Source organism: Tarenaya hassleriana, unplaced genomic scaffold (assembly GCF_000463585.1).
Source record: "Tarenaya hassleriana unplaced genomic scaffold, ASM46358v1 Cleome6, whole genome shotgun sequence".
Taxonomy (NCBI): Eukaryota; Viridiplantae; Streptophyta; class Magnoliopsida; order Brassicales; family Cleomaceae; genus Tarenaya; species Tarenaya hassleriana.
The window spans coordinates 2,964,965-2,990,365 of record NW_010968505.1 but is presented as its reverse complement, the minus strand read 5'-3'; the positions used below and the strand labels follow the sequence as shown (position 1 = coordinate 2,990,365).

Genomic DNA, 25,401 nt, shown 5'->3' with positions numbered 1-25,401 from the left:
TATATATATATATATATATACACACTTATCCGTGACTCCACGTAAAAGCTAATTGAGAAAATGGAGAAAATTAAAATACAGAGAGGGGGGAAAATAGAAAAAGCTAAGTATTAAAAAAGAATGTGGAGGAGAATATAAGAATCATAATTAGTAACCCACCATTTTGTCTCGGGGAATGGTAAAGAAAAGACTGACGAATGTAAAAGAAAAGAGAATTTATTCGATTCTCTTTGGGAAATGCTTCCATGCACCCTTCTCCATATACGCATATACATATATATTCATCATTTTCACTCGTGTCATATATATATATATATATGTGTGTGTGTGGTATGTATATGTCGAAAACACACGCATCTCGTAAAATTTCAAACTTATGGTTAGCACAATTTTCTGCGTCCATAATAATAATAATAATAATAATAATAATGTTATTGTTGTAAATAGTTATCTTTTTAATTTAGATTATTGCATGTACATTTCAAATAGGAATAATACTATAATACATCAATTATTTAAAACTTTTACAATTTTAAAATTCCATATTTCAATCTAAATAATAATAATAATAAATATTTTTAATTTTGAAAAATTAAAATTTTTTATATATATTTTTTGGATGGTTTCATAGATAAAAAAATATAATTTTAGGTATATAAAATTATTTTTTAGTATTTTAAAATTAGGAAAAAAAACTTTTTAAATCCTAAAAAAATAGAATAATAATCTAATTGAATATTTTTTGTATTCTTGTTAGAAAGGATTTAAATTATTAAAGTGATTAAATGAGTAGAAATGAGTTTTATAGATTTTATGGACCCAAATCAATAATTTATTAAACCCAGATGGGTTATGTCTAAATGGGTTGGATAACCAATATGACATTACTAATCAAAACCTTAGTTTTCTGCTGAAATATTCTAATTTTGAAGATTTACCGAAATAAGTAATATTTGTTTTTTTTTTTGGGTCTCATGCCTTGTTTTGTTGGACGAAGAAAACAAGAGGGAATATGCATTTAATTGGGCTTTAGCCCATTGTTATTCATTACGGGCTCAATATGAAACGGCCCATATAAGATTCAGCAGAGGCGCAATGTTTTCCAAACGCCCGCCTTTTTCTACGGCTCCCAAAACCCTCGCAGAGGCCGTAATGTTGACCACTGGAGAGTGGAGACGTGAAAAAAATAACCCAAAACAAAGAAGGAACAAATCGAAATCCCGTGTTTTGCTCAGTATCGGTTTTCTGTTCGGGGAAAAGTGGAAGAAATCGGCGAGAAGGAGAATTAAGAGGGAATCCAAGGAGAGGCCGACCGTGATTTCTGAAATTTCGGTTATCAGGGTTTTTCTCCATGGATTCTCCTGAATCTTCCACCGCCAAGGTCAATCCTGACGTCAACACTGATGCGGCAGTCAACGTTTCTCGGTCGTTGAACTCGCCTTCAGTGCAAGTGGGTGCCTCTCTTCTTCAATCGTCGTGGAATTTGGTTTGGGTTTATAATTTGTGATGGGGTCGATGCTTTCGGTGTGAGAAATGGGTGGTTGTGGACTATGTTTTTGGGCGTTTATGGTTTTCTATTTGTTGATTTTCTGTTGGCTTGGTTAAAATCTGAGTCCCGTATTGGTTGTTTGATTTCACGGGTTCCATTAATCATCAAGAAAGAAAAATCTGGCGGGGTTGTATGAACAGATCGCGTCATTGGTTTTGTGGTTCTGGGTTACTGAGAGATCCTATATTTTCTTTGAAAATGGCTTCGATTCTACTTTCCTGCGTGAGAATGAAGTAAATGTTCTGAAATCGTGGTGATAAAATGAATGCTATCGTTTCACAGCTTATTCAATTGATCACAATGAAGGAAATTCATTTTTCTTATGGGGTTTTATTTGGAAGAGCTTCTTTACTTGCGTTGTGAGATGTAACTGGAACAATTCGATATGACAAAGATTGAACTCTTGATGTCTAATGGTTTCTATGTTTTTTTTTAATTGCTATCAGGAATCTCCGTTCTCTCATTTCGTTAGCACCTTCTCTCCTCTGACTCTTGGCGATTCTTCTCGTTCATCCCATGTCTTCTTGGGACTGAATTCCCCGCCGGCTATATTCACAACGCCCCGTGCGAACCCAGTTCACGAATCTGGTCTTGTGATAAGGTTTGGACCGTTCCATATTTTCAAAATGTTTTGCTTTGTACACAAACTCGATTGTCTCTTCAGAATCAGTTTATAACATTAATGTTGTTTTCAGTGATGGTAACACTCAGGCATCTAACGAAGAGGAGAAAAAGGAGAAGGGGAACGAAAACCAGGATAAGGAGCCTCGAGACTGTGTTAACTGGGACAAGCCTGCCATTGACTTAGATGCATGCTTGGCAAATGACTCTAGAGCCACTGCTACTGATAACGATGATCAAGTCCAAAGCAGTGGCTCCTCTGAATGCGTTGATAGGTACTTGGCGGATAATGCGGAGGAAAAATCGACATGGCTGGACCATACGGTAGACCAAAAGCTAAAGCATATAAGGCAGGTGCTTGAGATATCACCAAGCAATGCAGATACTGCAACATGCTCCTCCCTAAACGTAATGGCAGATTATGAAAAGGAGATGTTAACCAAAGGTCTGATTGAAGAGGATGCCAAAGGGAAGGGAGTGCTTGGTGGTGGACAAGGAACTGGTCGAGAAGAGGTAACAAATGGTGAAGGGAAATGCAAATATTGCTCAAAAGAGCTTCATGATCAATGCAAATGTTTATATTCTCAGGTAGTTGGACGATTCATTGGATATATGTCTAGATTTAACCTGCTGTTGCTGTCTAGTATGAAAAGTTATCGACCTTACAGCTTGTTTTAATTTGCAGTCTGAAAAGGTTGGATGCGAGGAAGAACGCAAGTTTCCTTCTGAAATTCCATCTGAACACATGCAAACTGTTCAATCACTTGAAGATCCTAATAATAACGTTGAATCGCTCCTGAGCAAACCAAATGACATTGTGGTGCTTGAGTCTGAGGTATTTGCAAATTTTGAAAGGAGCAATTAGTGTTTCGCCTTTTTATAAGCCATTTTTTTCCTTCTATTCATGCTTTCATGCCAATGGTTCCACTCTATTGTAGCATCCCTCAACCATAAGCTAATATTGTAATATCAGAATGGCACTTAGGAAGACATACTGCTTGAAATGAGTAATGGTCGTGCTTTGTCCATGGTATAGACATCAATCTAATCAATTTCATGAATGGAGTCTGCCATGTACAGCTCCATTCACTGAAACTTGTCACACATAGTACCTTCTTGTTAGCTGTTATATTTGTTGAGGTCCAATCCATTTTGAGAAAAGTAGTATGCTGGTATCCGATGTAATGAAATTCTGTCTTGCATTGGGATTTATTATGAAGGGCCGACTTGTCTCAGCAGTAAAACCATTCACCGTGGGGTCTGAGATCGCGGGTTCGAATCCATCTCTCTACATTAAAAATGTAGGGGTAAGGTGGCCTAGTATATTCCCTTCCTTAGCACCTCCACTAGATGGGGATACGAACTGGGTTGGTCCTTTATTGGGATTTATTATCATTTTTTCGAGTTTACTTGTAGGGAAATCAACAACGGGGTATGAGTAGACGTTGCCTTCAGTTTGAAGAAGCTCAACCCAAAGCAAATTCAAATACAAACAGTTCATTGGCCATGACAGCTTTCTTACGACCTGTTAGTGCACCTTCAGAAAGCGATCCCTTTGATTCAAGCACATCTTCCTGTAGCAGACATTTGACTGATACATCTCCAACGGTGACTGATGTCCCTTGCTCTGCTACTAATATAAAGCAAATTGCACCTGCTTCCAAGCCATTAGGGATCGGCGTACATCTAAACAGCATTATCAAGACTGTGCCATTTCACCATGATGGCAATGCAAGTCTGAAGCCATCGGACCGTTCCATGAGTGTACTGGAGATAAGATCAAAGGTCATAGCAGATACTAGTCCACCACAGATCACAAACGATGAATTTCTTCAGGACCCAGAAGATTTTATGTCATTGCAGATAATAGATGACCTTGCTACTCCTGGCGACAAGCGGAAGTTTGTCCCGGAAAATCCTGATCATTTTGAGCAACACAGCCAACTAAGCCCCAAAAAGTAGGGTCTTACGACCATTGATGATTTTTTTTTTAAAAAAATCTGGTCTCTTCATTTCACAGTGAGAATACTGAGGTTTTGCCTGATTGTATAGGAAGAAGCTCTCCAGCAGTCCCGATGATGATGGTAACAAACGTTGTAACTGTAAAAAGACCAAATGCCTGAAGCTGTAAGTGAACTACTGCTTTCTTGAACCGTAATGCCACAATGTGTTTCAATTTGCCTGCCTTTACTCATATTTTAGAGTGTTCTATGTTGTTTTTACAGGTACTGTGACTGTTTTGCTGCTGGCGTATATTGTGATGAATCTTGTGCATGTCAAGGGTGCTTAAACAAACCTGAACATGCAGAGACTGTTCTTCAGACCCGTCAACAAATCGAATCCCGGAATCCGCTTGCATTTGCTCCAAAGATCATACAGAGTGGATCCGACTTTTCCATGAGTAATATGGTATACAAATATTCCGAGAGAATTTTGAACATTTTTGTTTGAAGTTTTAACAGGAAACTGATAATTACAGGAAACCGGAACCCTTACTACACCTGCATCAGCAAGGCACAAAAGAGGATGCAACTGCAAGAAGTCAATGTGTCTAAAGAAGTACTGCGAATGCTATCAGGTTAGGTTACTTCCCTGTTCTTTTTCCTTTTGATAAGATTTTCATGTTCCTTGTTCTCTTCCAATTTTTTTTTCTTCGGTTTCTCTTTCGAGGTATCTTATCTGTTTCGTTTCTTTGAAGACAGGGTGGTGTTGGCTGCTCCAGCGGATGTAGATGTGAGAATTGCAAAAATATCTATGGGAAGAAGGATGGTAAAGACTATTACTGTTTAGCTCCCATGACCAATTACGAGCATCTTTATGTTCATGGAGAAGAGTAGTTGGTGGTTACAGGCTAGGATCGATTCGCAAGTGATCCACATATTTTCAAACCTTGGTTCTTACTTGTCTTAGACTAAATTGCAGAATAAGCTGCTCATAAGATAATAATATTCCCCTTAAGTGATTCAATTAATTCGTTTCCAGCATTTTGGTGGAAGCTGTTTGCTAGTGATACTACTTCAGTTCTAACTTTTCTCAAACTGTATTGCCATAGAGTTTTTGAGCAGCAGAGAGATAACCGAAAGACCTGAACCAGATAGAAGAATGGACTTGGCGGTCGCCAGGAAAAGTTCATTGCAGGCTGAAACATATCATATGCACAAACTGACCCCGGTCACTCCATCACTCCAGCATTCTGAGTATGATGTCCTTTCTGTATTAACATATGTGGGTCTTCCTCCAAAAGGTCATTCCGATGCTAATGAGTGTTTCGTTTTCTCTGTGTTCAGCCGTGGTAAAGTTGCTCCAAAATCCCAGATTATTATCCGGAGATGCAATCATCCTCCTGATTCTGATCCGAGATCACTTAGACATTCAGATGGAACCGATCCTAATCCTGAAGCCAGTGTTGAAGCTACAGAAACGAGTTCTTATAATCACAAGACCAGCCAAAACAGTCCTGAAATGGCAGGATTCGGTCCAGTGACAACAAATCCTCTGCCGACACCCACAGGATGTTCTTCAACTTCACTGTGCACTTCTCCGACATTTGGTTCAGGCAGTGGAGTCTTTAACGTTCGAGAAGATGGATACACACATGAGATCTTGACAGATGCTTCAATGGCGATCAAGCCAGTGAAAGTGTGCTCGCCTAGCAGAAAACGGGTCTCCCCTCCTCGAAGTTGTCTGAGCCAGGCAGGATCGAGCTCTTCAGTGCCACTGAGAAGTGGGCGCAAGTTTATACTCAAAGCCCTGCCTCCTTTTCCGCCTCTCACGCCCTGTGTTGAGAACAAAAGCATTACACCAGAGGACAATCCTCAGCCTGAATGAAGGGATGGTAGATCCTTGATGTTAGCTCTTGCAAGGTGACACTATTTCCTTAGCTTCTCTTACTCTTGTCGTCATCACGGTCCATTATATGCAGGAATGAGCTTAATGGTGGATAAACTTTGGTTTAATCTTATAATGGGAATGGGATCCTAATCATGCAGACGATGAGTATCCTCTTGTCTTGGAAAAAGAAATCACGACATATGAGGCGGTATCTGTGTTCGCGATTGCCTTGTGGGCCACGCTACCCTTTGGGCTTTGCCCTAAAAAACCCGACCAAATAAATATCAAACGCTTTGGACCTATATTACATTCTTTTGAACTGTTTGTACTTACTACATTCTTTTTCTATTATTATTATTATTATTATTATTATTATATTATACGGATAGTTTTTTGGTGAAAATTATACGGATAGTTATATTCCGTGGACCAGATGTTGTGAGTATATTTATAGGCTGATATATGTATATATTCTTGGCTAAGATACACAATTTATTATCTAAAATATTAGACCGAGGAGGATCAATTGTTGTTATCAGTGAAAAAAAACAAGGAAAATAAAAGAAACATAAAAAAAAGTCAACAAACCCTTATTTATTTACCCAAAACAAAAAAAACAAACCCTTATTAATATAGAGGTGAATATGATTATTTTTTTTTAACTAAGTTGCATATTTTCTTACTGAAGCCCAAAACTAAAAACCAAAAGGAAAAAAAAAAGCCATGGCGGAGAGCTTGAAGAGAGATGGCGAGATTCCATGGCGAGTGCTCGAGTTCTACAGCGGCATCGGTGGAATGGTATCGCTCTCATTGTCTCTGTATTCATTTCGTTCTCAGTTTTTTTTTCTTTCTATTCGGTGGATTTGTGGAGTGTTTATCAACCCTAATTCGTGATTTTCTTCTCTCGTAGAGGTATTCGTTAACGGCTGCCGGCGTCGCTGCCGATGTCATAGACGCGTTTGACATCAACGATGTCGCTAATGATGTTTATCAGCACAATTTCGCCCATCGTCCATATCAGGTTTCTTTTACTCCGGCTTTTTTTTTTTTATTAGACCGATGTTGGGCTTTCTTCTTTATCTCTGAGTTTCAATCCTCACGTAGAGAAGGATATAGAGAGAAACGGTGTTCTAGGATTTTGATCGCCTTCGCCTGGTAATATGTGAATTGGGAGGTCCCATTTTATCATTTGCTCTTCTGTGGCTTACTGGGCTCATTGCTAGTATTGCTAGTCGTATTTCTACCTGATTTCATCTTAAATGGTTATTGATGGTTTCTTAATGATTAATCAACCAAAATATTGCTATGTGTTTGTTCTCTGTCACTGATGATTTTGCCAGAGGTCTTGTGAGTCAAGCTCTGGCTATTGAGTTTTCTGAGAAAGGAGGTTGCTATTCTGAAATCTGGTTACTGTGTTTTACTTTTCAGTTTTTGGGCACTACCCCTAGTTGCCAATTACCGAATTATCTGTGTTGTTGTACTATGTTCTTATTTTGGGTACCTTTATGTTCTATGTTCTTGTCTCTATTTGTTGCAGGGAAACATTCAGAGCCTCACTGCTGCTGATCTTGATCGGTACAAGGCAGATGCATGGCTTCTTTCTCCTCCTTGCCAGCCTTATACTCGACAAGGTAAATTGCTATTTCTTGGTACTCCATCCTGTTCCGTATTATTTTTCACTTGATGCTTATGTGAATAAGGAAATTTGATTAGGCCTCCAGAAACACTCTGGTGATGCTCGAGCATTCTCGTTTATCAAGATTCTTGAGCTTATACAACATTCGTCCAGACCTCCCCTTATGTTGTTTGTTGAGAATGTCGTTGGATTTGAGGTATGTCTTTATCTCCATGTCTGAAGCTGGAGCTGTGCTCAGAATCGCAAATAAATCGTTTATGCTTGTGTTGATATTTTTTTTAAAGTCTGTATCTCTATGTTTACTGGTGGAGGTGTTTGTGGGTGCAGACTTCAGATACTCATATGGAAATGGTTGAGACATTAACTAAATCAGGTTACGCCCTACAGGAGTTTATTTTGAGCCCGTTGCAGTTCTGTGTGCCGTATTCAAGGCCACGTTATTTTTGTTTGGTACTTTCTGCTTACCTCTCTACATTCAATTATTTCGAACATGCGTAGCTCTTTACCCGTCGATGCATCTCAGTGTTTTGTTTTTCATGCATCCGTCTACCCAGCTAAATGCATTGCTGCTTCCATTCAATCTACAACGTTTTTTGATTTAGTAGATTGTTGTAGTAATTTGGAAAAAATAAAAATTCTAATGAACTATGATGCAATAAAGGGTCGGCTTGGCTCAGCGGTGAGCTCACTTGCCGTGGGGTCTGAGGTCGCGGGTATGAATCTATCCTCTCCACATAAAAAGTAGGGGTAAGGTTGCTTAGTAAATTTCCCTTCCCCAACACCTCCACTAGGTGGGGAATCGAACTAGGTTGGTCCTTTTTTCTATGATGCAATAACCTACTTCCTATGGTCCTTACATGACTAATTGCACTATGGAACTGGATCTTTGGTTTCCTAATGCTCAGAAATTATTTAGATGTATGGACTCACTACTGTATTGTTGACATAAGCAGGAGGTTTTTCTTTGTCTCTTCTTCGCCATTGTGCTTTTCGATTTTATTATTCTACTTTTCCGATTTCACTTTAAATTTCAGGAAATTTGCTAATATGTAATTTGTCCTTTACTCTGCAGGCCAAAAGAAAGCCTTTGTCGTTTCGGTGTGAACTGTATAATAGCCAGCTACTCTGGTCCCCAGGCCCCTTACTTGGGCATGATGATGAGGCGGTGGTCAATGAACAGAGTCAATCAGAAGAGGGATGGGAAAAGTTACTTCAGTATTGCGAGCCCATAGAGAATTTTCTTGAATTCAAGAGCTCTGCAGTGCAAGGAGACATGGAACCAAGTTCTCCAAATACTTCTAACGATTTCCCCAAGGATTATAATAGAGAAGAAAATGAAGCTGTCCCAGATTTTGTTCAACAGTATCTTGTACCATTAAGTTTGGTAGAGAGGTGGGGAAGCGCAATGGGTATCCTTTTCTGGTCTTTCTTATCATCGATTCCGTTATTCTCTGGAATCTCATTTTTTATCTAAACGATTCCTAAGCTGTCATTAGACATTGTCTACCCTGATTCAAAGAGATGCTGTTGTTTCACAAAGAGTTATTATCGGTATGTGAAAGGCACTGGGTCACTCTTGGCAACGGTTCAGGTACATTCTCTCATGAAAATGCACTGCCATTTTCTTGTGATGCTCTTTTTGCAATTCATAAGATTATTGCTTGTTGTGACCCTTCAGCCAAAGATAAAGGGGAAAACATCGATGAAGGAGCAACGTCTTAGATACTTCACCCCTAGAGAGGTAAGGCATTGTCCTCTATCTTAATGTCAATGACACCGTAAAAACCGGGTTTGGTTTTGTTGTGTGAAAGAAAAGTTGCCTTCTGTTTGATTAGGTAGCTAACCTTCACTCCTTCCCAGAGGATTTCGAGTTCCCGAAGCAAATAAGCCTTCGACAAAGGTAAGCTCCTAATATTCTGATACAGTGAGTGAACACCCATTAAACCAAGCATCGTGTTAATTTTTTGGAATATGCAAATTGAAGAGCAATATTAGTGATAAACGTTTGATTTCAAGCAAACAAATGTTGATTTGTCGTGTGCAGATATGCTTTGCTTGGGAACAGTTTAAGCGTAGCTGTCGTGGCTCCTTTGCTCCGGTATCTATTCAGCTCTCCATCTTGAACTCGGAGGAGCTGGCATCATGTAACCTTAGTACTCTCTTCTTTCTGTAGCTTTGTCGGGGAAAATAGAAAAGAACTGACAACACACTAGGAGTGATAGACAAAAATCTGTATCTGTTGTGTAATTTTAGGGCAGTCAAATATGAAGGATGAGACTGTTTATTGCAGGGGGAATGGCATAGGTTAGAACCTTTGCTGAATCCAGGTTAGGATGGACACAGATTAGGTATCCGAAATATTTAGAGCATTCGGATCCGAACCCGAGCACTTTCAATACACAAACTTATATCCAAGAGTCTCGGGTATCCATGGGTCTCCAACCTATTAAACTAAACACCCAATCCCATACCCCGAACCCGCTAATCCAACCGGTTTAAATTGAGAACCTAATTTTCGGGGCAGGTCAGATATTCTTGCCCCCTAAAGTACAGATTGTGGTTGGAAAACCGACTCATGGAACAGAATGATGAAGCTTTGCTCGCTTACCCTCTCTCAGGTTTTTGGGAAAATAGAGCTTTGGGCATTAACCCTAACAGCTAACGACACAGAAGATTATACGTCAAAAGAGAGCGACAGAGGGAAAAAGTTACCGAAACAGTAATTCGGATTCTAGGGAAATCAGATCAATCAAATGGGTCGGGTTAAATGATATGATCCAATCACAATAATATATGGATCAGTTTGTTAGGTTATTTTTATCAGATGGATTAAAAGAGTTTAGTGGTTTAACCCATCACATCCATATATATATATATATGCGCACATACAGGCATACATATCTACTTATATACGCACATGCATAAATATGTACATACATACATCTATATATAAATTGGTCGATTGATGTAAATAGATTTAATTAGATTTTATGGGTTCGTCCAATCTATTTTTTTTTATCGGATAGGTTAACGTAACTCATTAACACACACAACCAAATGACTTTGGGTTGAAATGGATTATGCTTGTCAAAATGAGTAGCCCGACCCATCTCAATATCAATATATCATGAGGAAGGAATCCAAAATGCGAAATTAGGGATTCTCTGTTATTGGAATAGAGCCCACTAAATATGCATCAATGAGCCCAATTTTAAAGCCCATTAGTATTTTGGGCTCAAGTGGAAATTCAATTCATTGACACGTGTGGCCACGTCGACGTCTTGCTGAAAATTAACCTCACCACCACTCTCTTAAAATTTTTTATATTCAGAAAACAATCTTTATCCAGATTCATTCTTTCTAGGGTTTTCTTTTGTCAGCCGACCGCTGAATCTTTGCATCTACCAGCCGTGGTTGATTTTCTCGGTTGAGTTGCGTTTTTCATCGACCTTTGAATCAGGTAATCTCCACGCTCATCATCTGTAATCGCTGCGATATCGGAGGGTTCGATTCGATCGGTTTTTGTTGGGTTGGTGTTTCTAATTCGATGTTTTTGTAGCTTTATCCAGTTGATTTCGTTGGGTTTTTCGTCCGAACTGTTCTGCGCGTGTTTGTTGATTCGTGTTTTTGCGATATGTGTGTTGATTTGTCGTAGGTACTGGTATTAGACGTGGTTTTCAGTCCTTTTTGCGATTTGATTTCTTTTTCCTTGGGATGTGCGTGTTATGTAATTATGGTGTGTGATTGAGACAGTTGAATCTGCCGTGACGATTGGGATGAGTTATTTAAGTTAACGAATTAGTATTCAGGGGCGTCGATTCCTGCAACTGAAACACATGGGAAGAATTGAACAACGGGTTCAAATTGAGAAAGAAAAACGCAATAAAACCTACCAAAAAGAATGCAAATATGATGATTGATGTATTCTATTGTGCCTTTTTATGTAAATCACTTGTGTTCTGTTTGTTTTTCGTTTGAACTTCTTAGCACCCGGATAGCGTTACATTTCTTGCATTCTCTCTGACTTTTTATTATCCTTTCTTTGTTTTCACCGCAGTTGTTGAAGTGAATGTCATATGCAGCTGGTGTATCATGTCGGGTGATATGGTGTCGGAGCAAATCTCTATGCCAAGTAGTCAAGGTCATGTAGAAGATTTACCTGAGAATCAGGATATGTCTGAAATGACAAATGTGATTGAAACGGTGACAAACGATCTTCCCATGCAACAAATGCCAGTTTCAAACATGCAGTCAGGGCTGATGGACTCTGCAAGCAGCAGGGTTATGCTGCAGCATGTAGACACATCGAATGCCTTTATCGGGGTATCTGACCCTATGTCATATAGTTTTGCGCCACAGACCTTTTCTTGCCAACCTTCTAGTCTGATGGATTCTCAGTGTTCTACACCGCAGTTGCAGACTTCTGTAGCACATCAATATCCTTCAGGAGGATCGATAGCTGCTTTCAATAGCTCAGATTCCGCACAGCTGATGGGAAAGCGTAAATCACCACTGGAGTCTGTTCTTAATGGTTCTGCATCACAGAAATTGGACATGCCTAATAAGCGAGTGGCACAGATGCATCACAGGCCTTGGTTAGAGCAATTTTCTCCATCAAGTAATCGTTCAATGCATTTGCTAACCTCCTCTCTTCCTTTGAAGATGCAACATGTTCCAATGCTGACCAAGAAAGCAGTGCAAATGGAGTCTGTTCCCAGTAAGGCTGCGAAACAAATGATGAACAAGAAACTACCTGTACCATCACAAGCCTTGAAGAAACCACAGAATGAAGGAAACGAGTCAGTGAGGTCTAAAATGAGGGAATCGTTAGCAGCTGCTTTGGCTTTGGTTTTGCAGCAAGATGATTGTATTGAAGGGAAGAAGAGTTCTAAGGCCGGAGAAGCAAGTAATTCTGTGATAACACAAGAAAATTCTCAAAGTGTTGAACATGCTGTAGCTGCTAGTATTGGCACACCTGCAGTTGAAGGAAGTGCATCCACATTGTCCAATGGCGACGAAATTTCAGGGCAGAAGGACGTCGATGGAAAAGTTTTGTTGCATGAGCAATGCAGTGACACCCAGATGAAAGATGCTAATCAATCTGAACAAAGATCTCAATTCGATGAGGTTTTCCCTCGAGATGTTCCTTTTAGTAATAGTATTTTTGCCAACGATGAACTTTTACAGGGTAATGGCCTCTCATGGATTCTGGAACCTGTTTCAGATCTTGGGGAGGCAACGGACAAGGAAACAGATGTGGCACCCAACTCAGGTGATGGAAACAATGAGAGAACAGATGGAGAAAAGTCGTTTCAGGATCCAGAACTCTTGGCAACTAAAATTGAAATGGAACTTTTTAAGCTATTTGGAGGTGTAAACAAGAAGTACAAAGAGAAGGGAAGGTCCCTTTTGTTCAATTTAAAGGATAAGAACAATCCTGATCTAAGAGAAAGAGTTATGTCTGGGGGGATCCCACCGGATCGATTGTGTTCCATGACAGCTGAAGAACTTGCTTCTAAAGAACTTTCTCAGTGGCGACAAGCCAAAGCAGAAGAAATGGCGCAGATGGTGGTCTTGCGAGATACAGACATTGATGTCAGACGTCTGGTGCGGAAAACACATAAAGGTGAGTTCCAGGTAGAATTTGATTCTGTTGACAGTGGCACAGTGGATGTTTCTGCTAGTGTCTCTTCGCGTAGTCGACCTCGGCCGAAAGCCAAGGCAAAGGAATCATCTCATCCTACCAAATCTTCTCTGAAGAAAGATGGATCCAAAGATAATGTCGCCAAAGGGAATAAGGAAACATCTTGCAATATCACTATTCCTCCTAACGATGGGACTGATCCGATGCAAGGTCTCTCCATGGATGATGAGATGAAGGATGTTGGGTTTCTTCCTCCTATCGTATCGCTTGATGAATTCATGGAATCCCTGAACTGTGAACCTCCATTTGAAAGTCCACAGAAAGATGCTGGAGAGGAAACCCCTGAACATGAGAAGAATGACACAGAACCCAGTGAGAGAGATTCTCCTAAATCCAAACCCGAGATGCCTAGCATAGTTTCTTCTCCTAAATCCAAATCCGAGATGCCTAGCATAGTTTCTTCTCCTAAATCCAAACCCGAGATGTCTGACGTAGTTTCCCCTAAATCCAAACACGAGACGTCTAATAACGTAGTTTCTCCTAAAGCTGATGCTATCGTCTTATCCAATGACGTTGTCACTAAATCCGAAAATAGAGATGTTGTTGCTGCTATGAAGGGAGAAAAGATCTGGGATGGTATACTTCAGCTTAACACCTCTTCGGTAGTCTCAGTCACTGGCATTTTTAAAAGGTAAGTTTCCGTATTTATTTCTGACATGTATGTCCGTGGTTGCTGTTTTAGCCTTCTCATAGTAATTTGCTTTTTTTTTTTTTGATGTTTGCTTTGCTTTATCTTCTCTTTGGGTTGTGAAGTACAAATAAAACCCTTGTAGGAATTGAGTTTGCAATGCCAATGCAAGCTCATTCCCTTGTGAATCCGACAAATCCTTATGTTAGATAGCATGTATAGGCACATGTTATCCATCTCTGACTAGATTTTCGCCTGCAGTGGCGAGAAAACTCAGACGAGCGAGTGGCCTGCGCTGGTGGAGGTTAAGGGTAGGGTGAGGCTGAATGCATTTTCAAAGTTTCTACAAGATCTCCCGAAGTCTCGAAGCCGTGCCCTAATGGTATCCCAAGTTTACTTGCATTATCATCATCATCATTGTAGTGGCATTAGATTAGGGTGTCTTGCTTTGTTGCTTTATATACATGAAACAGATGCAGGAAAAAAAAGTTGGAGCCTTTTTTTTATATCCAGAATCTTCTCTTGGTTCATCTCAAGACTGTTTTTTCTGTGTTTCCCAGTCTTCTTCTCTTCATGCAGACACATTTGCCCATAAGCTTTATAACACCTAGTCACCATTGGTGAGGAAGCCAGAGGATAAAAATCCGAAAGTGTCCACAAGTTTTTTGCATACGCAGCCCAGGAAGTGACTGACGATAAGACCCCGCGTGTTGTGGAGATTCAACAGCGGATTGGAATAATCTTGATCGTCGAATTTTGTATATTTCATGATCATGTGAATATGACATCTGGTGGAAACCGCTCGAAGTTTCCTTTACGTGTTTATGCCCCAATCTCTTCCTTTGTGTACGGCTTAAAAAAATTGTAGGATACAGAAAATCACAAAGAATCTGCCCAGAAAGTGACTAAGACCCCGATTCCAAAGAGAACGCATGGGCCATTAATCTTTTTTAATTTCTCAGACCACAAACACTGAAACACGCCCTCCTCGTGGCACTAATGAATTCGCTTGTACGAAAAGTTTTGGTTTTTCTTTTCTGGGTGTTATTAGTAAGTGATGGTTTAGGGGGAATTTCATTTCTCTGTTCTCTGATTGTCATTTTTTTTTTTTGGGGTTTTGCAGGTGATGTACTTGGTTTGCAAGGATGGTATCTCTGAAAGCCAGCGTGGCAGCCTTTTTTTCAAAGTTTCTACAAGATCTCCCGAAGTCTCGAAGCCGTGCCCTAATGGTATCCCAAGTTTACTTGCATTATCATCATCATCATTGTAGTGGCATTAGATTAGGGTGTCTTGCTTTGTTGCTTTATATACATGAAACAGATGCAGGAAAAAAAAGTTGGAGCCTTTTTTTTATATCCAGAATCTTCTCTTGGTTCATCTCAAGACTGTTTTTTCTGTGTTTCCCAGTCTTCTTCTCTTCATGCAGACACATTTGCCCATAAGCTTTATAACACCTAGTCACCATTGGTGAGGAAGCCAGAGGATAAAAATCCGAAAGTGTCCACAAGTTTTTTGCATACGCAGCCCAGGAAGTGACTGACGATAAGACCCCGCGTGTTGTGGAGATTCAACAGCGGATTGGAATAATCTTGATCGTCGAATTTTGTATATTTCATGATCATGTGAATATGACATCTGGTGGAAACCGCTCGAAGTTTCCTTTACGTGTTTATGCCCCAATCTCTTCCTTTGTGTACGGCTTAAAAAAATTGTAGGATACAGAAAATCACAAAGAATCTGCCCAGAAAGTGACTAAGACCCCGATTCCAAAGAGAACGCATGGGCCATTAATCTTTTTTAATTTCTCAGACCACAAACACTGAAACACGCCCTCCTCGTGGCACTAATGAATTCGCTTGTACGAAAAGTTTTGGTTTTTCTTTTCTGGGTGTTATTAGTAAGTGATGGTTTAGGGGGAATTTCATTTCTCTGTTCTCTGATTGTCATTTTTTTTTTTTGGGGTTTTGCAGGTGATGTACTTGGTTTGCAAGGATGGTATCTCTGAAAGCCAGCGTGGCAGCCTTTATGAGGTAAATTATCAGAATATTCTAAAGTACAACTTTTGTTCAGACGCTCTTTGTTGAGAGCAAAAGGCTCAAAGTCTCCGCCTTTTTTTGTTTGTTTGTTAACTTTGTTTTTAAATTTATGACAGGCTGCTGAATCATACGTTGCTGAGGAGAGAGTGGGTTACGCAGAGCCAGCCTCCGGCGTGGAGGTTTACCTCTGCCCACCACGCGGTGAGATGCTTGATTTGCTTGGCAAGATCATCTCCAAAGACCAGCTCGATGAGGTCAAGCGTTTTGACATCGGGTTGATCGGGATCGTCGTCTGGAGGCGAGCCCTCGCCTCTCCCGGCGCAGCAGCAGGCTCACGCCACAAACCCAGATTCAGAAGGCAACATTCTTCGGGTTCTAGGAGCTCCTCCGTCTTGCAGGAAAACAAGAGCTCAACTGTAAATGTCACAAATAAAACTGCTGTTGTTGGTTTGAATGATGAAAGAAGAGCTGCTGCATCCATGGGGAGGACTCATGGTGATGGCGATGTTGACGGTGACGGTGACGATGATGTGCCACCCGGGTTTGGTCCCGGGGCTGCAAGAGATGACGATGATCTTCCCGAGTTTAATTTCAATTCCTCCCGTGGGACGGTTCCTTCTTCTCAGCCACCACCGCCACAGCAATCTAGGTCTATAAATCAAGTAAGGGAGCTTATACACAAATATGGCAAGTCTGCAGGTGCCGGAAGCAACCGGGGAATCCAGCCGTGGAATAACAATGATGATGATGACGATGATGATGATATACCTGAATGGCAGCCACAGGCCCACAGCCACCCACTTCCACCGCCCGCTTCTCTCCCGCCGGCTCACGGCTATGGAACCAATGGAACGGTAACTACACATACACAGCCACCTCGCCCGCCTCCACGGTCAGGGGACGGATGGTGGGCAAATCAGAACGGGATGGGACAACTGTACGGAGTTCCTCCGGACGGTGCCCGGCCTAGGAACAGAGGAGTTTGAACCAGTCTTAGTGTATTCTTGTTTTTTAGTTTTCCTGTAATTACAGTTGCTTCGGCTCTGCAGGTTATCTGTCTTACGCACCATCTTCCTTTTTTTTTGGGTAGCAAGCAATCATGCAATGTAAAACCTTGAATAATAAAATGTTTTGCGTGAAGCTTTAAAACTAGTTTCTGTTTATTACTACGATTTCTCGTCCCATTTTGTTGCAATTGAATGGTTAATGAGAAGCCATAAAGTGTATTTGCACGCAAAAGTGTGGTTCATTCCTCAGCTGAAAATCTGTATCGATTGTTACAAACACATGAATGATGCTACAATGTGTTACAAAGAACTAGTGAATGACGGTGTTTGGTCGAGAATGAATCGGATCTCAATTTGCAGATTTCTTCACCTTCAACCCCCCAAGACACGTTTAAGCGCAGATTTCTGGTCAGTGGACAACCGTGTCGGGAACTGAACGTCGAATTTGATAATGAGATCGCCTCTGTTTCCTGGTTCTTTCGCTATCGGCATCCCTTCTCCATGAACCACGAGCTCATACCCCGGGCTGATGACTTCTGCCACAGCAACAGGCAGATTCCGCCCGTCAAGGGTGCTGATACTCACTGTTGTTCCTCCAATGGCTTCTGATAGCGTGACTTTGCGGCTTGTGATAAGATCATTCCCGTCTCTCTTGAACACATCGTGCGGTTTCTCATCGATGATGAACACCAAATCAGCCGGAAGCTGATTCAGTTGCTCGTTCCCTTTGTCCGGAAATGTTATCTTCGTCCCCTTCTTCCATCCGGGCTTCACCACTATAGTCAGAATCTCCATCTCATCCATCTGTCTCCTGTAACATCGCCATTCAGAAAACACTGTAAATACGGGAAAACCGAAGAAAAGGGTCTTGACAGAAACCAGCCTAGTAGATTGATTACCCATTAGCACCAACAACAGTTCTTGAGATCTTCATCTTCCTAGTTGATCCAGAGTACAACTCTTCAAGGCTGCAAGGCAATTTGCTCTCCACCGGTGGAGGTTTCTTGGGCATTGGCCCGTCGCTGTAAGTTCTGAAAATGTTTTCGCCACCGAACATTCCGCCGCCATCAGATTGGAACCTCTTGGACCTTCCAGGAGCCGATGATCCGAAACCAAAAGGACTGTTGCCAAAGAACTCAGCAAAGATGTCCTCTGCATTCCTTGGGTTAAACCCACCTGCCCTTCCATTGCCTCCTCCTCCTCCGGTGCTCCCAGGAGGCGGCATATCGCTCAATCCTTCCTCCCCGTATTGGTCGTACACCGATCGCTTCTGAGGATCACTCAGAACCTGAAAATTTCATAAAAAGCTTTCAGATTTTCAAGGCAGAAACTAGTCGGGCATGATTCAGAGATCTGATTCGAATTAAATATGCATTTTGATATAAGTGAAATGTCGTTTCATATTTTTCTTAAATCCCAAGAAACACTTCCCTACGAACTAAAACAACACCCAAATTCCAAGGATCCGAAGAGCATTTTCAAGATTTTTTTTTTTTAACAAAGGAACGAGGGATATGTAATGTGAAGTCAAAATGGGGATGAGAGGGAACGATAGAAAGGGAGAGTGCCTCGTATGCCTCAGAGATCTCCTTGAATTTGGCTTCAGCCTCCTTTTTGTTGGTAGGGTTCTTGTCAGGGTGCCACTTCATGGCCAATCTCCTGTAACATCTCTTCACATCATCCTCCGTCGCGTTCCTGTTCACTTCCAATATGTTGTAATAATCCAACCCCATCTCTTATATATTATATCTACCTCTCTCCCCCCCCCTCTAAAAACAAACCCAAGGATCAGATCTTTAAAAAAAGCGTTCTCGAATGTCTGAAAGATGAATCCAGAGGCAGAAACCTTTCAGAGAAGGATCTCTGAAAAGGAAAAAGAAATGGAATCTACGAGAATGATGAAATGAAAATGTTTCGAAGAAAATGGCTTCTTGTGAATGGTAAAATGACCGCTCTTAGGATTGAACAACACAGAAACCTATGAAATTGAGCAGATCTCTGTTACCCTTTTGCATGTAGTTTTGGGGAAGGAGACATTAGAAATTTCTAATGTTTCGAGGCAAAGGACGGCGTCTGTGCTCGGATGCCTCTAATAATAGCAAGAGAGAGGGTTTATAGGTGGACGTAAATTTAGGGGATACCATACCTACAGACATAAATAGTACGGTTATTCATTACAACTTCAATCCATTCGGACATATCAACACTACTAAAAACTTTGTATAGCGTACCATGCATTTGGGATGTACCCTATCATCGTAATTGCCGACAATATAAACTTTTTTTACTTTATACATATATATATGTTCTCTAGACAGATGCACTCATTCATATAAACCATACACATGCTTCAGAAATATAAAAATACTAAAAAAAAAGCGGTTACCGAAGCAAGGCAACATATTCATTCGTTCATATTCAAATCCATATGAGCTGCACAAAAGGGGCAAGCAGACAATTACACGCCCAGAAACAAAGGCTTGATTAGAAAGAAGCCCCCACCCCCGGAGTGACCAAAAGGAAACACAACACTAGAATGTGCAAAACAACACCCATCCCAAAGACTATACACACCCCCCCCCCCCTCTATAGAAAGGAAACAGGAAAAAAAGAAAAGACAGATCCCTTCCCCGGGAAAAAAAGGTCTTATCCCTAGATACAATCATCATCATCATCATCAATATCATCCATTACTGCAGATTATACGGTACTGAAAACTTCACAAAAGGACTCGTCAACTCAGGAAGCAACTGGAGGAGCATCGTAGGTACCAGAAGAAGAAGAAGCAGCAGCGGCGGCCTCCATGGCAGCGTTCTTTGGTTTTGAAGGGTTTGATGTTGAAGGCCCAGTTTCAGATACGTCGCCAATGTCCAGTGTGTCTGGGAGGTTTTCAGTTTCAGGGCTGTGCGTCTGTATAACAAAATCACTGGCTTTATTTTGCATCAAAAATGGAAATTGAGATTTTCATTAAATTGGCCTATCATATAACGACGAGTAAACTTTATACAGAATATGCCAATGTTAATATGATGAAACCCGACAATACCTAGTGTGCGAGTGAATATGGAAATACTTGACTGCCTACCAGATGGCTAAAGAGTTTACCTCGAGCAGGGTCAACATGTCCATGGTTGCTTCTACATCACCATCGTTCGCTAAGTATACATTTGCAATGGACTCATGTGATAAACCGGGGAATGTCATCATAAGGAACTCCATATCCATGTCCATCTCCAGATCTTCATCACTCATCTGCTTGTATGTCGCATCAGATGATTTATTCGGCATCAACGATTCAGAGCTTGGATAACTTTTTTCTCTTTGGTCGACAGATACATGGTGTTGTTGGCTCTGTGCAAAATGCGTAGGATCTTGTGCATGCAGAAACTCACCATCACCAACATTACTCTCTCTTTTGGACAGAGGTATGTATGCTGCTGCATATGGATTCAATGCGAATGCTCTTGGCTCCATTGCTTTGACTTTGTAAAATGTGATACTGCCAAATTCCGCAAGGAAGAGAGAGTTGGTAACTTTGTTTATGCGGTATAGAGCAATTCAAAGAAAATACTCCCAAGGCTAATGAAGACTAACAACATAGCGATATCAAAATGATTTCAATCTGAAGAACAATCCAAATTAACAGGAAACAAAAGGAGAAACTCAACTATAATCAAGTTTTGCTTCCAAGACATAGATCTTCTAATCAACATTACATATCAAAATTTGTACCCATGGAATCAAAAAGTACGGCCAGTTTCTCCACATGTATTAGTCAAAAGAACACGTCTCTGTAAGGGATAAAAACTCAGATCAACTCAAACGTGCAGGCCATACGTCCATAACCTTAGGTCCATTGCAGAGACCTATGAGACCGCATCAATATCCCACTTCTTTAATCTACGAACCTCCAGACGAACAGCTAATCGCAAACGCAGACTGATCTAAAGCAGAGAAACTAAGTTTTATCACCCGAATAACCTACTTTCTTCCAGAAATATACGCCACAAAAGAATCCAACATAGAGAAAACGAAAAAAACCACCAATGGGAAATGAAACGGTGTGCAAGCTGTTTCATCAAGAATCGGACACAAATCACGGCATAACTAAAACGGAGAACAAAAATTCAAAGAAAAAAAGAAATTTCTCCATAAAAAAAACGTAATCCAGGGAAAAACTGATCGCAAACAAAAACAAGGATAGTCATCACGACGATTGCGTCAACGCTCTTCGTCAAACGAGACGAACAAACAAATCATCGAGAGAGAAACGGAGCTTACCAGACAGATGAAGAACCCTAGCGTTGGAGATCGCTCGCTCGAAAAAGAAGACGATCGGATTGCGGAGATCCAAATGCGGGAAAAGCCAGGAGGAAAGAGACACCGCCTAATAATGGATTTTTTTTTTTGGTGAATCACAAAGAATGGTCGTTTACTTGAAGATCGCGTCACGGTGGGTCTGTTTGGAAAGTTAATTAGCTTATCCCGGATCCGGTTATCGGTGGAATATCCAAACTAGATATTTTCCAGAACGATGATATGGCGGATAACAATTGGATACTCGTTCTTCGTCTCAGATATCACTGACATACAAAAAAGAGCAAAATCCCATTGACCGGAAACTGAGTCGGTTATATTGCAAACCGGAACGAAATGAACCGAACAAACCGGATGATGACTGATGAGAAGACCTACATTGACTTGAGCTTAGAAAATGAATAATATAATTTTATTGAGTTTGTTTGGTAACTAATCGTTAGCAACGATTCGAAGATGTTATAAATTTTTTAAGATTTAACCTCAAATTGAAAACGAAAAAATCCATACAAAGATTTATTTCAAACCACTAAAATTCAAATTCAATTGGGCCAACTAATATTAAAAAAAGTGCATAGAATTAGCCACGTATCGATTTTTTTTTTTAAATTTATGTCTTGATTCGCTATGGCCAAGATCTCCTTCAAAAACAAAAAGTTGGATGGGCGTCTATATAATTTATTTATAGTTACCATTATTGCCACGTATTACGTATATTAGATCCAATGTTCTAATGATATTAATTTCAATTATAATAAATTCAGATTTCTTAATTTAGTGAAGAATCCAGCTATCAAAAAAATGAATTCGCAAATAATTAAAACTTATGAAGGCACGATGCCCCATTTTACTGTCAATAGGAACCAAACCAACCTTTTCATACAAACAACCGCATTATATTAACTTATTATTCCCCGAAAAAAATTATTTCAGGATGATTATTTTGTTTTAATTAAACAAAATCAAACCGATTGGAATAATAAAAAATTTGCATTAAATATTGAACATTTTTAAAATAAATATAGTTATCAGTAAAAGTGAATAAAAAATAAATTCAAATAATTTTTGAATTGAACTAAATCTTTCTATTTAAACCGACATCCGCCACCAAATTACTGTTTAAAATGCTATTTGCGTCCACGTCAGATCCATATCGCACCATAAAGGATAAGCATCGGCTCAATGATAAGAGAATCACAATCGTCAAGCCCTTTGCAAGATATTTTTGCTAATCAAATTCATTCACTGACCCGCTATCCGGTTCCACCACGTGTCAGATTCTCAGATATCCTGATGAGATTTGTACGGACCTTCGACGGTAAGTCATAAGTTACAGCTGTATCCACTGTATCGGATTTTTACCGGCTGTATCGAATGTATCTTCAGCCGTTCGATCTATTAGTTCTCTTAAATCGTACGGTTGAAAATTCGCAAGTCCAGGTTCAACCCGTGGTCTTTCTTACATGTGATTGAACATTGATTGTTTTTTTCCCAGATATTTCTCAAGTGCCAGGTGGGCAATACGTCATCTCGGATTTGAATTTGCTAACCCAAGAATTTTTATTTTATTACGCAACATTTTTAAGCCGTCTCTCTAATTTGCCGCATCCATTCACAAAAGGAAAAAAAAAGCACACAGAAATCGTTTTCGAAGTCGTTATTTTCCCCGAAAAAACAGGCAGAATTCGAACCCTCTGGAAAACGAAGGCTCATCTTTGGCGCCTTTATAAGCGAGCCGCTTTGCGCGAACGGCCTCAAAGTGCAGGAGAATTTCAAAATCTACGGGGAGAAAGCTATCGTCGATCGGAGGTTTGTCGCTCGGAGTCCCTGCAAGTTTCGTCGGCAAACTTAGCGTGTTTCTTCTGAGATTCTGATCGGTGGACGTCGCCGGCTCGGAGTTCGTCATTGACACATTTTTCGTACTTTTGATTTTGCTCTCGCTCTCTCTGTTTGTTTTTCGATTTGGCAACTTGTTCTTTGAATTTTTGTTTAGGTAATGTGACTTTTGAATGTTTAGATTCTCGTTATTTTGTAGATTCAATGAACGATGTTCGCCTGATTTGTCAAGTTCGTTTTAGTTTCCGAGAATAATTGGATGGGAGAAGAAGGAGAATCTATTGTGATCGCTCTCGTTTAGGTCTCAGGATATGAAAATTGAATTAGAGCTTCAGCTTCTTCGCGAGAGATCTTTCGGAAAAATTAGGTGGAATTGGCGAAGTTTGAATTCCTCGCTCTTGGATAGAATTCAATATCTCTTTCTGAGTGATAAGCGCTTGAGCTTTAGGTTGGATGGGCAGCATTAAGAGGCTGTTCCATATCTACTTTGCCGGAGAATAGTGGTTCCAGGCCGAGCAATTTGTCTCACGGATTTATGGGCAGTGATCAGAACTATCAAACCCCTCGGTGATTGTAGTTTGTCTCATAGACAACGACATCAGAGAATGCTTTTGTTTGCTTTCCCTTTGTTTGGATTTTGAAGTTTTATCACCAACATGAATCTGACATTTGTTCAAAATACACACCCTGAGGTAGTATTTGAGCCGGCAAGAGAGGTTTTGGCAAGGGAGGTTTTGAAGGGGGATCCTTGGTTTCACAGTTGGAGAAGTTTAGGTGCTGTCTCAGGATCAAAAGTCGAGTTGGAGGTGAGTGAAAAATTTTGGTTATACCATCTGGAAGTATAATCGAGGAAGAAATCACGATAATAGTTTATTTAGTATGTGGCTCTATGCATTAATCACTCCTTTGGTTCTTATAGATAGAGTGCTCAGTTGGTTTTCCTATATCATTGAGCTGCTGCAGTTTGTTTGGGCTTCATGACTGTATCTCCTCAGTAAACCATTCTTGTAATCCTTCTTCTACACTAGTAGGGTCCTTCATCCAGCTCTATACTGCAATCCGTTTTCATATCACCCTATCCATTTGACATGCTAAAGAATCTGCTTATCAGTTTTTATGTGGTCAATGGTGCTTCCTGTTTTCTGATCTCACATAGGATGGACGAAAATGGGTTTCACTTATTTGTTCTTGAAGATGCCTGGCCATTTGGTCACTTTTGCTAGAGTTCATCAATCTTAGCTCTTATGCACCTAATCAGTTTCTTAGGAGTTAGGAGCAAATCGTTTGGTCAAACTCTTTGGGTGAGGTTCACACTCTCTTGAGTATGCCAAAGTTATCATCTGATCTAGCAGAATCCTCCTGGTAAAGATATCCAAAGGTTCTGATAACTGGAATCCTATTTAGGTCAAGAGAAACATGCTAGGTCTAGAGTTGAGGTTTAATAAACCAATATATCCTCGTATGCTATGGTAACTTTCTGAAAAGTCTGGTAAGTTCCCTGAAGAAAACTGGTGCGAAGTTACTACTGGAGGTAGATGTGTCCCTTCTGGGCATCAACCCAACTCTTATAGCCCACAGTTCCCCCTATTTATGTGTGTCAAATCGAGTTTGAAATTGTTTGCCTTGCTTTTACGATAGGTTGGGCATCTATTATCCGGTCCCCAGAGCTCAAGGATACAAGTGAGCATGCAATTTGTTAAGCTAATATGTCTCTACCAGAGGGTTCATCAATCATCATTTCTTAGTTGTTAAACAGGATACCTGTTAATCTTCTTTTTTTGATGATAACTGCCTCTTGGAGTATGCTGATTGGAGGAGCCGTACTGTAACTGGTTTATCTTGCTGCTGATTTGGATTGGTTTGCAACAATATAGAAGGAAGCGATGATGTCCTCAAGTGTTTGCTGGGTTTTTCAGGTGACAGATGATATTTCGAAAAGCGAGAAAATTTTCTAAATTTGTTCTTATTTGCAGGTCGTATAAGCTTCCCTTCAGCTGGCATTTTCTGCCAATATCATCAAGAGACTATTCTTAATGGGAGATGTAGTCTTTGAGGCTTCCCCTCCGCAATCTCAGCAGCCTAACCTGCCGAATCTTAAGATGGAGCTTGGAATCCCTTCTCATCCGCTAAATAATGAAGAATCTCGGTCATCAATGCTGAAAGAGGAAGCAGCAGATAATGCGGAAAATGAAATCCGTGATAGAGGATTAATGGAGCATGGGTAAACCTCTTTCCC

The 25,401-nt window shown here is 40.4% G+C and overlaps 6 protein-coding genes and 1 long non-coding RNA gene across 16 annotated transcripts in view; 5 read left to right on the top strand and 2 right to left on the bottom strand.

Moving 5' to 3' along the window:
• The first annotated feature begins 1,153 nt into the window (after positions 1–1,153).
• LOC104799223 (protein tesmin/TSO1-like CXC 2) lies at positions 1,154–6,773 on the top strand. Of its 5 annotated transcripts, none has more exons than XM_019200821.1 (12): positions 1,154–1,450; positions 1,996–2,150; positions 2,245–2,758; positions 2,856–3,005; positions 3,587–4,128; positions 4,223–4,297; positions 4,396–4,579; positions 4,650–4,748; positions 4,873–4,939; positions 5,223–5,367; positions 5,458–6,033; positions 6,690–6,773. In XM_019200821.1, exons 1-11 carry the CDS (start codon positions 1,352–1,354, stop codon positions 5,996–5,998), a joined length of 2,571 nt encoding a protein of 856 aa, XP_019056366.1. In that variant the 5' UTR covers positions 1,154–1,351; the 3' UTR covers positions 5,999–6,033; positions 6,690–6,773. The 5 variants fall into 5 exon arrangements, with proteins under 5 accessions (XP_019056366.1, XP_010519934.1, XP_010519932.1 ...); XM_010521632.1 differs by lacking the exon at positions 6,690–6,773 and having other exon boundaries at positions 3,587–3,955; positions 4,034–4,128; positions 5,458–6,376; XM_010521630.1 differs by lacking the exon at positions 6,690–6,773 and adding an exon at positions 6,160–6,376.
• Positions 6,690–9,959, top strand: LOC104799221 (DNA (cytosine-5)-methyltransferase). Its single transcript, XM_010521628.1, has 10 exons — positions 6,690–6,799; positions 6,912–7,022; positions 7,539–7,632; positions 7,715–7,833; positions 7,965–8,087; positions 8,710–9,046; positions 9,134–9,228; positions 9,316–9,378; positions 9,473–9,537; positions 9,682–9,959. The coding sequence occupies exons 1-10, from the start codon at positions 6,725–6,727 to the stop codon at positions 9,758–9,760; spliced, it is 1,161 nt and encodes a 386-aa protein (XP_010519930.1). The 5' UTR covers positions 6,690–6,724; the 3' UTR covers positions 9,761–9,959.
• A 1,017-nt stretch (positions 9,960–10,976) lies between these two features.
• On the top strand, positions 10,977–17,157 carry LOC104799220. The gene is made up of 5 exons (XM_010521627.1): positions 10,977–11,097; positions 11,695–13,972; positions 14,231–14,351; positions 15,940–15,999; positions 16,122–17,157. Exons 2-5 carry the CDS (start codon positions 11,730–11,732, stop codon positions 16,989–16,991), a joined length of 3,294 nt encoding a protein of 1,097 aa, XP_010519929.1. The 5' UTR covers positions 10,977–11,097; positions 11,695–11,729; the 3' UTR covers positions 16,992–17,157.
• Positions 15,148–15,653, top strand: LOC104799219. Its single transcript, XR_769544.1, has 2 exons — positions 15,148–15,198; positions 15,377–15,653. It is a non-coding gene; the product is annotated as an uncharacterized LOC104799219 (long non-coding RNA).
• Positions 17,158–17,227: 70 nt separating the features above from the next.
• LOC104799218 (dnaJ homolog subfamily B member 1) lies at positions 17,228–19,578 on the bottom strand. The gene is made up of 3 exons (XM_010521626.1): positions 18,581–19,578; positions 17,912–18,300; positions 17,228–17,823 (listed from the first exon to the last, which is right to left on the bottom strand). Exons 1-3 carry the CDS (start codon positions 18,743–18,745, stop codon positions 17,385–17,387), a joined length of 993 nt encoding a protein of 330 aa, XP_010519928.1. The 5' UTR covers positions 18,746–19,578; the 3' UTR covers positions 17,228–17,384.
• A 7-nt stretch (positions 19,579–19,585) lies between these two features.
• Positions 19,586–21,429, bottom strand: LOC104799217 (polyadenylate-binding protein-interacting protein 5). The gene is made up of 3 exons (XM_010521625.2): positions 21,294–21,429; positions 20,118–20,511; positions 19,586–19,922 (listed from the first exon to the last, which is right to left on the bottom strand). The coding sequence occupies exons 2-3, from the start codon at positions 20,484–20,486 to the stop codon at positions 19,752–19,754; spliced, it is 540 nt and encodes a 179-aa protein (XP_010519927.1). The 5' UTR covers positions 20,487–20,511; positions 21,294–21,429; the 3' UTR covers positions 19,586–19,751.
• A 1,465-nt stretch (positions 21,430–22,894) lies between these two features.
• Positions 22,895–25,401, top strand: part of LOC104799216 (E3 ubiquitin-protein ligase MIEL1) — a 5,845-nt gene continuing 3,338 nt past the window's right edge. For 2 of the 6 annotated variants that reach the window (XM_019200825.1, XM_019200826.1), the window contains exon 1: positions 22,899–25,386. In XM_019200825.1, coding sequence (XP_019056370.1) covers positions 25,199–25,386 — 188 coding nt within the window. In that variant the 5' untranslated portion in view covers positions 22,899–25,198. Of the gene's footprint in view, positions 25,387–25,401 lie in introns of all 6 variants that reach the window. The other 4 variants (XM_019200824.1, XR_002023637.1, XR_002023639.1 and 1 more) reach the window with 4 other exon arrangements.

Bases quoted from the DNA above. Each gene is read 5' to 3' on its own strand.
- LOC104799223 (XM_019200821.1), top strand. From the start codon at position 1,352: ATGGATTCTCCTGAATCTTCCACCGCCAAGGTCAATCCTGACGTCAAC. The intron at 4,749-4,872 runs GTTAGGTTACTT...CTTTGAAGACAG, and splicing joins AGTACTGCGAATGCTATCAG to GGTGGTGTTGGCTGCTCCAG. The intron at 4,940-5,222 runs GTAAAGACTATT...GTATTGCCATAG, and splicing joins TATCTATGGGAAGAAGGATG to AGTTTTTGAGCAGCAGAGAG.
- LOC104799221 (XM_010521628.1), top strand. From the start codon at position 6,725: ATGGCGGAGAGCTTGAAGAGAGATGGCGAGATTCCATGGCGAGTGCTC. The intron at 9,047-9,133 runs GTATCCTTTTCT...AGCTGTCATTAG, and splicing joins GAGGTGGGGAAGCGCAATGG to ACATTGTCTACCCTGATTCA. The intron at 9,379-9,472 runs GTAAGGCATTGT...CTGTTTGATTAG, and splicing joins GATACTTCACCCCTAGAGAG to GTAGCTAACCTTCACTCCTT.
- LOC104799218 (XM_010521626.1), bottom strand. From the start codon at position 18,745: ATGGGGTTGGATTATTACAACATATTGGAAGTGAACAGGAACGCGACG. The intron at 18,301-18,580 runs GCACTCTCCCTT...TGAAATTTTCAG, and splicing joins AGATCTCTGAGGCATACGAG to GTTCTGAGTGATCCTCAGAA. The intron at 17,824-17,911 runs GTAATCAATCTA...GCGATGTTACAG, and splicing joins ACTGTTGTTGGTGCTAATGG to GAGACAGATGGATGAGATGG.
- LOC104799217 (XM_010521625.2), bottom strand. From the start codon at position 20,486: ATGGAGCCAAGAGCATTCGCATTGAATCCATATGCAGCAGCATACATA. The intron at 19,923-20,117 runs GTAAACTCTTTA...TTTGTTATACAG, and splicing joins ACATGTTGACCCTGCTCGAG to ACGCACAGCCCTGAAACTGA.
- LOC104799220 (XM_010521627.1), top strand. From the start codon at position 11,730: ATGTCGGGTGATATGGTGTCGGAGCAAATCTCTATGCCAAGTAGTCAA. The intron at 14,352-15,939 runs GTATCCCAAGTT...GGGGTTTTGCAG, and splicing joins CTCGAAGCCGTGCCCTAATG to GTGATGTACTTGGTTTGCAA. The intron at 16,000-16,121 runs GTAAATTATCAG...AATTTATGACAG, and splicing joins AGCGTGGCAGCCTTTATGAG to GCTGCTGAATCATACGTTGC.